Below are 15,194 nucleotides of genomic sequence, written 5' to 3' on the forward strand. Positions count from 1 at the left end.
TGGTGTAACAGTGAAGGATCACTAACAAAGCAAGATTGAACAGAAATTCTTGAAAGTGAGCTGTAGTTGACCACTGATTTCTCTGGAATAGGGAACAAGTCGAGAGCGGGAACAGGAGGAAGGTGAGACATTTTGCACCCCATGATACTTATCAACTGTGGCTCTTGGCTATTTCTTCTTTTCTTCCTCTCTTGCTTTCCATCACCTGCTCAGGCTTTCCTCATGCCTCTTTCTCTGAGCCCCTGGCTTGAAACGATATTACTGACAAGTCAATCTGGGACCACTGCCTATTGAACTGCATTTACCCAGTTGTGAATAGGTAGTCCCCTCCCCAGCCAGATTCAACTGAGGCCCGACGTCAAATGGCTCCACCAATTGAGCTGTAATAAAGGTGCTCAATAGGAGCCGAAGAGGCTGCCCACGTAATTGCCAAACCACACACACAGAAACACTTTTGCTTCTTATCTGCCACGACACAATGTTGTTGGGGTTATTAGCAGGACAGCTGGTTAGGGACACATTTTCTTTTTTCATTGATTTGCAAAGAGAGTTACCAAGACATTTTTAAAGAAGCAGCATGAATCAAACTGATTCCAACCCAGATTTAATTTTCGCATGCATCAAACGCTTAGTTTTTTATTAAACAGGGTGATTATGTTAAAAGACCAGCTCAGGGTATGCTTTGGAAAATAACTAATAATGTGCCATCTGAAGCAAATTCATGTTTACTACATGTGTGTACATTGTGACTTATAATAGACTTTCTTCAAAGTATGGCTCTGGATGTGTATTCATGCTCATCCTTTCCCAAACACTTTAGTCTGACACTGACAACTCTCCAGTTCACGTTGATACAACTTTACTTTTTGGTCCTCCTCCACACACAAACTCAAATGTACCTCCAAAGCAGAACTATTTTTCCTTTTGCTATGTTTTCTACAAATATTGTACAGGCAATCTCAAAATGAGTGATATCTTGCTACAGTAGATCTATCTGTATCCATTTTATTTGAATTTAGTATTGTGTATGTCAAATAAACCATCACAATTTGCAGCCAGATATAAATGAGATGCTGTAGGCTGCAGGGGTCATAGCAGTCAACACACTGTAGTATTAACCTGACTGACAGTATCAGAGATCCTCGCCCCAACATTCCAGTTCACTTCTGAAATGATGCCTCCTGGCTTAAAATGTAAATACTTTGTTTGTTTTTTTACATGTTATGCAGTTAAATTGGGAATAGTTTATTTTCTCGAACATTTATTTAACAATTACTGTGACATAGATGTGACCTTGACCACAACATCCACAGCTTCGGAAAGGTTGCCAGGGAGCAGTATGACAAGCTGGTGATAATGCACGGCAACATGGAGACGCTGTATCACAACATGCTGGAGTACTTTGCCATTGATCCCAAGAAGACCTCTGTTGAGGAGCTGTTCACTGATCTCAGCAACTTCCGTGCCATGTTCACTGTGAGTATACTGTGCTGCAGATTGACCTATAGTAAAAGTATTCAAAATTGTTTTCTGAACACGTTGTGTGGAAGGGAAGATTAACATATTACTGTTTATGTTCACATTACATTGAATTTAGCTGGGTTATCATTGTTGAGTTGATTCCAGTGGGATTGACAGTGCACGAATACAGAAAGAATGTGCTTAATTCAGCGTTAATCATGTGTTGCTAGTGATGTTACATGAATGTGTTAATGTGTATGCAATTTACTTAAAAAATCTGGCACCTAAAAACAACGACACTTTTTTAAAGATCTTGGAGTGGCAATTCATGTGGACCGGTGTTGCAAAATACCATTTTAAAAACGTGATCAAAAAATACTTTATGTTATTCTGCTTTACTTCCTATTTATCAGCAGTGACATTATATAACCTTTAACCATAATAAAGTTATGAACATGTTTGACTTTAAACTATTTTACTATTTGTACTTATTGGCTGTTAAAGACCAAACCTCAACGTCTTTTTGTGATTCTTACATCAGACCCCTGTGGTATAAAGCAAAGCAGCACAGTGCCAGTCCTCTGTAGTCCAGTCTCAGCCAGACATTTGTGTCATCCCTGGGCTCTGTGGCCTTATCAGTCTGGCTACTGAGAGCTGCAGAGCTGTGGAGACCCACTGTGTTTAATCAGCAGGATTAGTGGCACAGGCCACTGGGTGCTACAGATAATAGTAGCTAATTAGCCTACTAAAGTCCGCGCCCTGCCCCCCACTTAACATGTACCTCACACACACACAAATGGATTTCATGCCTCTTTTTCACCAGTTATGCCTTCACATTTATTGTAGTGCAAAACTGTACATTAGATTTGTTCAGCTAGGGTGGTTGTTGTGGTGGTTGTTGTGTGCCTAATGCAGACATTGTATGCATACTGTACAACATGTATTCTCTACAGTGGATCTGACAATAGCCACTTTTCAGACCAGATGCCTTACCACTAAAATAATTATCATTCTTTAGAAGATCAGTATTTTTTTAGGCTTTCCCGACATGATCCACTGGCTAAAATGATAATGTCCCATGATAAAGCCAACTGCTACCCAAAATAAAACCACATTAACAGAGTCAAGCTTTTACATAAGCAACTTTACTCAAAGCTACAGCTGTGAAGCTTTACAATAAACTGCACAACTTATATTATGAGTTTGCCAAATTCTCAAATATATTTGACAAATGAGATTATTATTTTAAAATTTAATTTCAAAAGGTATTTGGATCATCATGTTATTTGCCTATTTGTATGGCCACAGAAAGCTGGAAATGTCTCATCATTCAGTCCCTCTCCCATTATTTGTTGGTCAAATTCACGTACTAACACTTATATAATGATATACTGTATCATACCTGAGGCTAAAGTCACTATAGTATCTAAACAATCTTCACAGGCTCGAAGAAACAGAGGCAATCACACAACAAAGGTTCCCAGATGCTTTCCCTTTTCATATTTTTTTCCCTATTCTACTCATCCCATGACTTCTCTGGGGTGATTATTTTCCTCACTAGTAGCCAAAACACAGTTAATCACTGGTTGTGTTCCGAGATGAATCAGACCGAGAGTGAATGTTACCAAACTCAATATGTTTCATGCATTTGTTTAATGCCAGTTGATATTAATGAGAATAATCTAGTTGATATGCGATTGGCAGAATATTTACTCATTGTGCAGCTCTAATCCCTTTTTGTTTCAGCTCCATAGTTTAGGCTTGAGTTCAGCTGTAGTGTTTATGTTCCGCCCAAACACAACAGTTAATGACTGGGCCAGTGAAAGGTGAACAATCCAAGTGTTATAAAGACTAGCATTATATGTTCAAAACTCCAAAGGTAGCTATTTATTTCACTGCGATAGGTCAGAAATTCGTTCAAATGGTCACTTCAGACAGACATATCATTGACCAAGGCTAGGTCAATGATCGTAGGCATGCAATAAATCTCAGCTCCGTGACCTCTCGGTCAAATCTGTGTCAGCATTTACCTTGCTGTGCCAAGGCCCATGCTAATAGGTGTGTGCTGTCTATAGACCACTGCCTGAGGCAAACTAAGCCTGTGTGTGTGTGTGTGTGTGTGTGTGTGTGTGTGTGTGTGTGTGTGTGTGTGTGTGTGTGTGTGTGTGTTCTCTGTTAACAATTTTTATAGGGAGAGCTGCTTAGTTTTTTCACTCACAAATACGGGCACGCACACACACACACACACACACACGCACACGTACGTACAGCATGCTCAGTCACCCGTAGGAAGGAGACCCAGGGCGAGGCCGCACATCTGACAGGAATCCAATTGAGCGTGTCTAATGGCGGACATCCAGGAGAGGAGGAGGAGGAGGGGGGAAGCAGACCTGTAGTGATGAAGGAGAGTGGAGGGCAATTTCCTCAGATAGCTGGTTCTCTCTCTCTCCATCCTTCAGCTCTACATTACAGTGAAAATGGATGCTTTGTCATAAGGCAAAGATCACATGACTCTTCTTCTTTTTGTAGTTTCAGACTTTTCACTGTCAGTATCAAAATGTATAGTTTATTATTTTCAGTAGAAAAAGGATTCCCTTCAATGTTGGAAATGATGGATACGTATATTTTAGATTACCGTAATAATTCAGATTTAAAACAAACAACACCAGCCTTACCTCGGCTTTAATTAACAGTTTTATACTCAGTTATGTCCACACTGACTACTTTTGTCTTTGATCAGTCTAATATTGTTAGTTGGTTGTGTCATTTAAGAAGATAGAATGGCCCTTTGGTTTTAACAGCGATGTTTGGATGTGATTTACTGTTCTATTCTCTTTGTGTAGTTTAAGAGTGATCCTCTCTTAAACAGGCCCACTTGTTGTATTGACCCGTTATTGACTCATCATTGTTTTCCCGCTGCTGGCAGCAGTAAAGGGTCGGGTTTGAAATGAGATGTACTCTTTGCCTCTACAGAGCTCTTCAGTGTATCTGCATAGCTATATCATGGAAACCACCTGCCATTCCTTTTTTTTAGCTTTGATAGTATTGAACTTGGCATGGAAATGTCCATGGGTTTGTGGGTCAGACAGTCTGCCATTGCAGACCAGACTGAATTAACTCAAACTTTGACTTGGATTGTCATGACATTTTCTGCAGACAGTCATCATGGTCTCAATGTGTTGAACTTGACTGACTCTGGTGCCCTGACTTTTCCTCTTACGCTGCCATTAGATTGACATTGGCTGTATATTGATTGGATTGGCATGACACTTGATGAAATATATAAAGCCCCTAAAGGACTTATCCTTACAACTTTTGGTGGTCCATTGACATTTTATCATGCGCCACCAGCGTTGTACTTTTTCAGTGCAATATCTCAACTTCTACTTGATATATTAGCCCAAAACTGTGTACAAACAAATATAATCCTCAAATGATGGTGCTTGATTAATTTTTATTGATCTAATTACCATCATTAATGTGGTTAATGACTACACATTCCTGCAATACTACTGACTTTCCCATCATCCTCAATTGTACTTTGTGTAACGCTTAGTTCACATGCCAACACGCTAAACTATGATTGGGAACAATGTAAACCTCAGCATGTTAACATCATTGTCACTATGAGCATGTTAAGATGCTGGTGTTATCATTAGCTTCAAAGCACCATATTGTCACTGTATAGCTTTACAAAACAGCTAACATGGCTTTAGACTCTACTCTCTTAAAAAGATGGTCTGTTTATTATTTGCCAACATTTCTAACAAGTTGCATAACATTATAAAAACTTACTTTATTTTAAAGTTTACAAAAATATAGATGTTAAATTGAATGGATAATCCAATCTGTGAGGCTGTTGTAATCAGTTATTTTGAAAAGCGTTTGTGACGAGCGTAGCGATGGCTCTGTTTGGTTGTTATAGTGCAAGTATGTTTACATTCTGCTATGCTAATCAAATTTGACTTTTTAATCAGAGTGCTGCTTGATAGTGAAGAGGGGAAGGCCTGTCAGACTTTTGACCATGCTCACATTAAACGTCCGCCTCCGCTGAACACTAATCTGGGATACCTTAATTGTTCTTTATTGGAAATGCATTATGTGTCAGTACTTTTGTACTTCCCTTTTTTTCCTCATTCTTTCTGCCCATAATGTACCAAAGTGGATGCCCATTAAGAATATACTAATTTGTGAATCAGTGGTTCTCAGGAGCAACTCACAGTTTCATTACATTAAATCAAAGTACATTTTGTGGAGGAGTTGGTTTTATATATTTTTTTAAAAGAGCTGTGAACAGCCATTTGGTATTCATCTTCCTCTTCAGCGGCCTCCTCTTCCTTTGATTTTACATAAGCCTGTTGAGTGGCACACACCAGTTTCTTTAGCTTCTATTCTCTTTTTACGTGAGAGCGCTCAGATAAATGTTGTCTTTAATATATGTCTGGTAAGCTGCCAACAAAATGAAATGTCACTGTGGTCTGCATGAATAAGAACATAATATTCTCTCCAGTAAAAGATCAAGGTCACAGCGTGCGGATGTGCAGCATTTGATAGCATGGAGCATAGGAGGGATTTTGACTTCTTATTATGCAGCTTTACATGAACAAAGAGGATACGGGATACTGTGAATATAGTATACTGTTAAACACCAATTGTTCATTTGAGTTTTCATATCTCCATATTTCAATTGGCTTGGCGTTAGTTATTCAACTAAGGTGACCAGCTATTTTCTGGGTTGAAGAAAAACAGTATGTAACTGTTTAACCTTGACATAACAGCTTAATAAGTATGATGCTATACTGACTTGTAATAGGGGGAGGGGTGCCCGTGCTAATGCCAGGAGGTATAGACTATAAGCAACTTGCTTTATTTGGTGAAAAAGTCTTCTGGTTTTGACTCATTGTTATTGTGTGTCCTAATGGACAGCAAGCTAAAGTAACTAACCAATACCTGCTTCTAACTTTAGCTGCTACCGCTAGTTAGCTAGGGCAGGCAATATAGCCGGTTAGTCGCATTTGCAGGCGTACTTTATCTAGTGTTGTTGCACTTGCTTGATGTTTGGCTATAATCAAAGTTTTCAACTACTTTCAGATCATAAGCAATATCATAAGAAATGCATGTGTACATCTATACATATTTATGACTGAAGTGCACAAGGGAATAGCACTCTGCAGGGTTGCTAAATTGCACAATTACCAAATCGTACATTATTTACAAAATTCTCCTACAGTGGCAGGTAAAAGAGAGTCCCCTGGTCTCTTGTACGCAGACTTAATAACCGTCTTTCAGTGAGGCTCAGTAAGTGACTGCCTGTCTTTATCGTGCCTATGTCTTTTTTCAAGTACTACACAGTTTATTTTTGTAGTGAGTGTGTATTTATTTGGATCCATTAATGTTGGTGGCATTACTATTCTCCTACTGACCTGCCTGTCAAGCTGGGGTGTGTGAATAAAGCAAGAGGAGGGGAGACGAGGGGGAGGAGTTGGGTGTTTGATAAAAGCCCAGACTCCTTTTATTTAAGTGACTGGCTATTGATCAGGATGGCAATCATGCTAGCACTCTATTAAACCATATGCAGTTTGTCTCTTGGCTGTGGCATTATTGAGCTATCGACACTGTGGTATGAGTTTAACAACCCTGCAGCAAAGGGATTACAGAGCCTGAACCCACAGCGTTTGATGTATTGTAGATAGTATACCAACAATAAAGCAGGCAGGCATAGTAGAGAGGCGAAGTCCCGCCCTTCTACTTCCGCCCCATGGGACCTTATTTCGGAAAAATTATGTATTGAAGTCAATGGGGAGAGAAAGATTATCATTCAATCTCGTTTGAATTGTGCCACGAATTACACATATGATGTTTGTCAATCTTAAAAAATCATTTCCATGTCAAAATAGTCAGTTTGTCGTAAAACTGTTGAAATATAAGACTATGAAAAATACGCAACTAGAAAGACTACAAATCCCAGAGTCGCGTAAGTGATGTCATTAACGTTACACATTACACTCATGTTACTCACCGAAACCTTGTAAAGCCGGTCCCGCATGCTGGCTCTTACGGAACCGACTAACTTCCCTTTTGTGTATGTACAGCTCTCAACATGCCCAGACTTGTAGTGATTTTCACCTCTTTTAATACTTTTCGCCTCATTCTGAAAGAAAGAGGTGAAATGTGCTAACGTGACGGCCATCTTGGTGTTGGTGACGTGTGTGAGACCAGAGATGTAGTTCATTGAGCGTTTCACACAAAAAAAATTGTTATTTCACAGTTTTACGACACATTTTAATTTTTTTGACTTGAACAAATATACATATTGGCTTCACCAGGTCAGCAATAGGAAAAGCCATTTATTTTTCAGGACTTAAAATATCAACCAACAATGTCTTATAGCAACATATACTGCTCGCTCTTTCAGTCTAAATAATTACATTTAAACAATAAATAACATGCAATGCTAAAATCATTTTTGGGTCATCAAAAATACATTAGATGAGGAAAGATTATGGCCAAAAAACTGAAAAGACGCTGTACATTTGAAACGGGGATAAAAAGGTAAAAGTGACAACCGAAAACACATCACCTCGCAGACCCTCTGTTTATCCGGTGTCTGAATTCATCTTCGTCAAGTCGTTTTGTGCCTGGCAAGACCAGGCTGATATCCACCTTGGAAGCTTCATCTGACTTAATGGTGCCTGATAATGATGTCTTTAGTGTTTGACAGCTGCCTCTGCCTTTGACAGGCTCTATACTACTGTAATTAACCCCAGTTAGCAATTGGTCTTGTTTTTTTCTTTACTTCTGTCTTTGCTCATCTTACTTCCTCCCTCTCCCCACAGCAAGCTCTAAAGGATAACCTGAAGCGGAGAGAAACGGAGGAGAAGCAGAGGAGAGCACGTGCAGCGAAGGAGAAAGCTGAGCGTGAGAAGCAAGAGAGACAGCAGAAGAAGAGGAGGCTGCTGGAAGTCAATGGAGGTAGAGATCGTTCATTCTTCTTTGCCAGTCAACTCATGCATCGTCAAGCGCTTTACAGAGAGCCATCTGCTAAATCAATACAGTGTCAAATGGTGCAAGAGATCAATCAAAGACAATGGCTGTCATTTATCAGGCAAACATAAGCACCATTTTAATGAATTATAGGAGACACCTTTTTTCTCACAATTCAGTTTTTCTTTTAGAAAGTTAAAACTCACAAAGTCATTTGTGTTTATATGTGATTGATTGGCAAGCAGTTAAGTATTGTTTGAAATAATTGAATACAAAATTACTGGTTGCCTGATTGAAAGAGAATGTCAAAAAAGTATTTTGAAGAATATGTCACTCCTAACACATCTCCATTAAATGATTAGTTTCAACTTATTATTTCTGACCAATTCATCTTTCAAATGTAGTTTACTACTTTTTGAAAAGCACACATTACCTTGCACTACATAGCAACACACTGTGTTGTGTATTCTGTTTTATGAAGGTAATATCCACATTGTGTTTATATAATAATACTTTAACAACCCTGTGTTCTTGACGTTTAGAATTTTGCAGATTTCAACCGTGGAGATTAAAAGGTATTATGATTGATTGATTGGTTATTGATCCACGTACGGACGTTCACCTTGACCTTTCTCTGCAAGTCAGATCACAAGTTACATGACAAATGACCAGTGTTGTGCTAGTTACTGAAAACCAGTAACTAGTTACCATTACTAGTTACTTCATTTCAAAAGTAACTCAGTTACTTTACTGATTACTTTCACCAAAAAGTAATGCGTTGTTACTTAAAAAAAGGGCTCCCATTAATGCCCTTATAGCCTTCATTTCAGTACTGTTATTGCATTGGAGAATAATACAATCTGTTGATCAAGAAATAGCAATAGAAATAGTAGAAATAGCCTGCATGTGTTCTACAACATACCGTGCAATGGCTTTATCAACTTTTCCCTGGCTAGCAGTCCCTCGGTTCAAATCCAGCCGCTGTTGCTTAGGTGGAGGTGGAGTGACGTTGGATGAGTCTTGGGTCTGTGGTCTTAGCTAGGCTACTAGCTTCGTCCCAGCATGTTGTTTCTGCAGATGTTTCAACAGATTTGAATTGCTGTTTTGGGCAGTAGATAGGATCTTTGACCCGCCAAGACACAACTTACATTTAACTAAAACGTTATTTTCTTTGTGCTCGACAAAAGTGAAATAGTGAGAATATCTCCAGGCGGAGAAACTCGACTTGAGCTCCGCTGCCGCGATGATAGTCTTGTTAGTAAACACACAAACACGCCCACAGCGCGTCTCCGCATGTGACACAGGAAGTATCTAAGTACATTTACTCAAGTACTGTACTTAAGTACAGTTCTCATCTCTGTTCGCCTCGCTGTTGGCGCCGCTCACCAACATCTGGGAGCCGAGACTATATAAAAAAAATAACGGAGTAACGCACCATGTAGTAACGGTAACTGAGTTACTGAATTAAAAAAATAATGCGTTAGAGTAATAGTTACTGCCAAAAATAACGGCGTTACTTTGTAACGCGTTAGTCCCAACACTGCAAATGACAAGGATCGATGATTACTGAAATTCATCCAGGTCTATTGGTTCAAGGACAGCCTCAAAAACCACATTGCATCCAGTCAGTGAGTTACTCTTCATGAGAGAGAAGAGCATCATGCCAGTTTATGAAGGGTGATGGTTAATTCTGTATTAATTGAATACGTCTACACTCACAATGTATATATCAATACATATTACATAAAATATTGACATTACATGTTTAACCGCACAGGTCTTGAACTAAAGCAACAAGCTACATTGTTTTTATCCAGCTGCCTGTTGTAATAGCAATGCAGCCAAATGATGCGTTGAGAATGATCTGCCTAAAGACAAATCTACTGGCCTAATCAATTGAGTTCAAAAATCAGTCACAAAATATGTGGAAAAGCAATCAGTCTCAAGTTGGGACATTTTAATAAGGTACCAACAACTAAAATTAACATTTCAGACTGTGTCAACAAGCCCTTACAAGAATTTCATCTAATGAATCAGGGGCTCTTTTTTTGTAAGGAGGTTTCTGGCATCACATTGTGGAGGTAACCAGCAGAACAGTTGATCCTGGCTCATGTTTGTGGGCAGCAATACGATATCCCCCCCCACAACGGAGTGTTGCAGAATAAAGAGCAGTTTCCTTGTAGATTCCTGTATTGTGTAATGACGTGTAGTACTCTTCAATAGTAATTTCTAAAGATATAATTGGCATGGTTTGTTGGCAAAGCATGCTTGCATCTTGTCAGCAATTGTTTTAGGTAGTGTATTAAAAAAGTTTTTTCTCTAAAGCTATCCATTGCTTTGGTGCTCAGATATAACGTAGCTCGAATGATAACTCTTTTTTACCAAGCAGGTTCAGACATTACTATAAGGAAATAACGCGTCTATCTTATGCCAGAGCATCTGGTTCTGGCTGCCAGTAGTTTTATATGTGTTTGTCCTTCTCCTTTGGAGAACTACCAATGCCATTAACTTGCTCAACAGTGCAGCCTCCAGAACCTTTTCCAATGCCAAAGCCATGGCTGACAGTGAGCTTGGCAATTGTAGCCCTGCACTAGCATCTATAGCTAACAGGACTATGCCAGCCAGTGCAGAACTCCTGTACATGTTAGAGTTCAAGTAGAGAACCACCATGCTCCATCCAGGACAAAGTACTGCTGTGGGCACACTACCTAGCCAAACCAAGGTCTCTTTTAGCTACATCATAATCCAAACCTTTCCCTGTTCCCTTCTCTCTCGTCTGGACATCCCTCAATTATCATCCTTTGCCAATGAGCAGAGTTAAACAGTGCTGGACTCATCCATATGATGAGGCATGTTAAATTGAAAATAATTTATGGGATCTGGTTATGTAATGTGTGTCAATACATTAGCATGAGCTGTATGTCACCCTCTGTCATGGTTATTACAACTTATTGAGAGTAAACGGTCTGCAGATAAAAACACCACGCATGACTCAGTTTCTGCATTGGCAGACACAATATTTGGAGAAGGTGTTCCTACTGTACTCGTAACATAAACTTTCATTTTAGAATAATGAACAAAGATATCCAAGTTTAAGTCAGATTTGTTTATGTGGATTCCTTCCCTATCAATTTGCTCTTTTTTCCCCTTTATTTTATTCATCCAAATACAACAAATGTGTGTGAGAGACAGAGGGGAAGATGTGCAGTGCCTTTTAAATACATGTGTACCCTATGGTCTGCTATTATTAATGCAGTATCTGCTGTATCACCACACACAAACACAAATCCCCAGCAGGAAGCATGTTGCTGGCAGCATCATGCTGTGGTTAAGCTTCACTGCAGAAGGCCCTGGATGGTGGAGAGTAAAATGAATGCATTAGACAGTAGAGGAATCCTGAAAACAGAACCTTACTGCATTATTTAAAAAAAACCTGTGACTGAGGAAGCAATTTAATTTCCCGCAAAACTGGCTTAAAAACAACAAGGCTGATGCCCGGAAGTGAACTAATCACTATCCAAAGCAAAATAAAATAAGAAAATGTGTGTAACATGGAACAAATAGTCTGAGCAGTTTTGTTCTGATTTGTGTTGTAAACTAAGAAAAGGGACTTCATTTATATCGTCACTGTACTGTATATAGTTAGCACATGTTAATGGTTTGTGTGTGAAGTTAGTTAATCTCTCAAATCGACAGCATCAATGTCTTTCCTCTGCGTGTGTGAGTTGAGTTTCTTGCAGACTTATTTTTGAGAAAAAGTAGTTCAGAAATATGAAAATTATGAGAATAAACTTCCGCCAAATTTGTCAGAAAGACTTATACAAATATGCCTAGAGCTTGAAATGTATTTAGATACGCTCAAATTAAGATAAAGCTAAAGGCAAACTCAATGACATCCCCGGGTAGTGATGTTTCTGGCAATGGATGACACACGCGCGAACATACAGTACACACAGATTCTCAGGATGAATATGTGATAGAGATTTGGCATTGTGCTGCAGACGCAGGACAGGATTTACTCTCTCTCTCTCTCTATTTCTCTCTCTCACACACACACACACACACACACACACACACACACACACACACACACACACACACACACACACGCACACTTTCACTCTGTCTGTCAGCCTATTTATTAACTAAAGAGCTTTCTCTTTGTTTGTCAGGGAGGATTGTCCTCAATGGAGATTTTCTGTGTAATCATCTGATTATCCATCAATTCCCTAAAAAGCCCCAGAGAGGCTGCATATCCACATTATGCTGAAGGGCACACCAATAAGACACAGGGGTAGGTAGGGGGGAGGGCTTCCTGGAGGAACTGATCATAATAGATGTTTAGCTTCTTTACTTTCTGCAGGTATCTGCATGTAGGTTGGTTTTTAGCTTTGCCTACTTTTATTTTCCTGAAATATGAGCTTCTCCCAATTTCCTACTCTTTCCATTGGTCTCTTCTGTGTACCACATACCGGGCTTCTGCCTACACATTCATAGGCAGCATGGCTTCGTCATCTGTATGTGTTCTGGCAGTCTGAGAGAGGGTAGGCATCAGCTTGCCTCCATTTGCATAGAGCCCTATGGAGATTGAAATGCAGATTGAATAGGTGTTTTTCCTCCTCCTCTAGCTGTGCCTGGCTTGTGTATGACAAATCTGTTGCATTAACTCCCAGGGTAGGCCGGGAGCGGGAATGTTTGTGGAGCGACAAATTACACATCAGAGCTTTATTTAACATTCCCTACATGGCTACAAGCGATGAACTATTAAGACGTCAAATGAAAGAACAGCTAGAGATGCAACTCGGCATGGAAAGATGCTAAAAGGATAGGAGGGGCGTGAGAGAGAGAGAGATGGGGGAAGAAAAACATGTGAAGATTGTATAAGCTACTGTATGTTATCTTGAGCTGTAGATACTAAAGGCAACATATTGCTCCCTTATATCATTACATTTAATTTTGGGGACCCTTTTATCAGCAATATGGGTTTTGCCCAATGACACTACCGTACATGTTGACTCCGGGACTGGGGTAGACAACTGTTTCTCCCCCTGAGCCCAACCAACCCAGCATGATGCTCATATACTGTAGTTGGTTTACATGTGACGGTTCCCTGTGTTGCTGTGGGTGCGCATCATTTGTATTCCAAGGTTTATAAATATGTTGGACCCAACACAAAGCCAGGTATTGTCAAAACACTTTGAGAAATCAAAAACATGTTTGTCATGACTACGGTCTGAAAAGTGTGAGTAAATCGACGGAACCTTGTTCATACTTGTGTTGAACCCATCTGATTGTATCGTGGTGTTGTGCCACAGTATATCAGTGATGCACAGGGTGTGGAAAAGCATGTTTTTGTCTCTACTAGTTTGTAATGAGAGCCAGATTGTTGGTGCAGAGTGGGCGCAGTTACTCTTCAAAGAGTTAGTTTGAATTAGTTTGATGTTATTTAATCTGCTATATTTTGGTGTCTGGATCCAGACCTGCTTGCTTCTACTTAACTTTAGAAACACAATTCTGTTTAATTGTCCTTAATTTAAAATGAACTCCAAATGTCACCCCTTTTAAGTGGCATCTTTTTTTTTATGTTGACTAGTATATAGAGATGCACTTGATAAGGCTTTATTTGACTGACTCAGATTCTTTTGATTCCCTATCCTAACGGTGTCATTTGCCCATTATAATTCTTATTCATTTTTCGGAAATAATGTTTGCCAAAACCCTGTTCTATCAGAACATCCTGCCATGGAGCGGATGAACTCTACATTGTAAAGTTTCAATAAGAATGCCTTTAACAGATTGCTGAATACATGGATTGCCAACAAGTTCTGCTTGTGACATCTTAGTACAGACAATATCTTCCTGTAACCCCCCATCATACTGTGGGGAGTGCGTGCCCATACTGACTGACTTTGAACACCTTTTTGAGGCCTTAAAGCGTCAAACTATACATGATGTCAGAAAATAAACAAGAAACCATTAAGGAAAAACCAAAAGTTATCATTGTAGTCGTGTCACTTTTTCCTACCCTACAGTAGTTATCACCTGGAACGAAGTCCTGGCCCCCCGGGTGGGTAACTGTTCTGTTGGGTGAAGGATCATTTCATAGGCTTACTCTGAGTGTAAGGTTATCACAGGTGATTAGGTTTATGTGTGCTTCTTGGCATGGTGCAACTGCTAAAACATGAAAACTCAGCAAAGCCATGTGAGAATGATTCATAGTAAGGTTATTAACGTAGTTATGGTGCGTGTCATTCATTTGTACATCATTATTCATCATCCAGCGAATGGCTTGGCTACTTTCTCAAAGTTGGTATCAGTAAAGTGGAACCGAAGCTATTCAATAGAGAGAGAGGGCTGATTGGCCTTTTTGCACCATTTGTCTTCTTAAGTGTCCTAGGGAACACAGTGGTGGGCCTGCATTCATTGTACTCAGGCATGTCATTTTCTCTTCTTAGCCTTTCCATCCGAGCCCAATTGACCCTATTTCTTGCCTTGCTCTGGCCCACCTCTGCTGCACACTGCAACAACCGGGTCATTGTCCTGATGATAAGTGCCACATCCTGTTGAGTGAAGTGGCGGAAATCATCAGTCCGGGTCTGAATAGAGGGTAGACATCTACACACACACAGAGACTGCGTGTCCAGACAATGGAAAACACCAGTGTGAGCAGGCTCTGATTAAATAGATTGTGATTGAAGTTTCACTACAGACAGGAGGATAACCATAGCCTTTTCCCAAACCTGGATTTG

General features: G+C 39.7%; 1 protein-coding gene across 1 annotated transcript in view; it reads left to right on the forward strand.

The window, feature by feature from the left end:
• Positions 1–15,194, forward strand: part of diaph1 (diaphanous related formin 1) — a 120,769-nt gene that overhangs the window by 33,992 nt on the left and 71,583 nt on the right. Inside the window, exons 7-8 of the mRNA XM_010783200.1 lie at positions 1,312–1,476; positions 8,298–8,433. Of these exons, the coding sequence (XP_010781502.1) occupies positions 1,312–1,476; positions 8,298–8,433 (301 nt within the window). The remainder of the gene's footprint in view (positions 1–1,311; positions 1,477–8,297; positions 8,434–15,194) is intronic.

This window comes from Notothenia coriiceps, unplaced genomic scaffold (genome assembly GCF_000735185.1).
Source record: "Notothenia coriiceps isolate Sejong01 unplaced genomic scaffold, NC01 NC01_scaffold00024827, whole genome shotgun sequence".
NCBI lineage: Eukaryota > Metazoa > Chordata > Actinopteri > Perciformes > Nototheniidae > Notothenia > Notothenia coriiceps.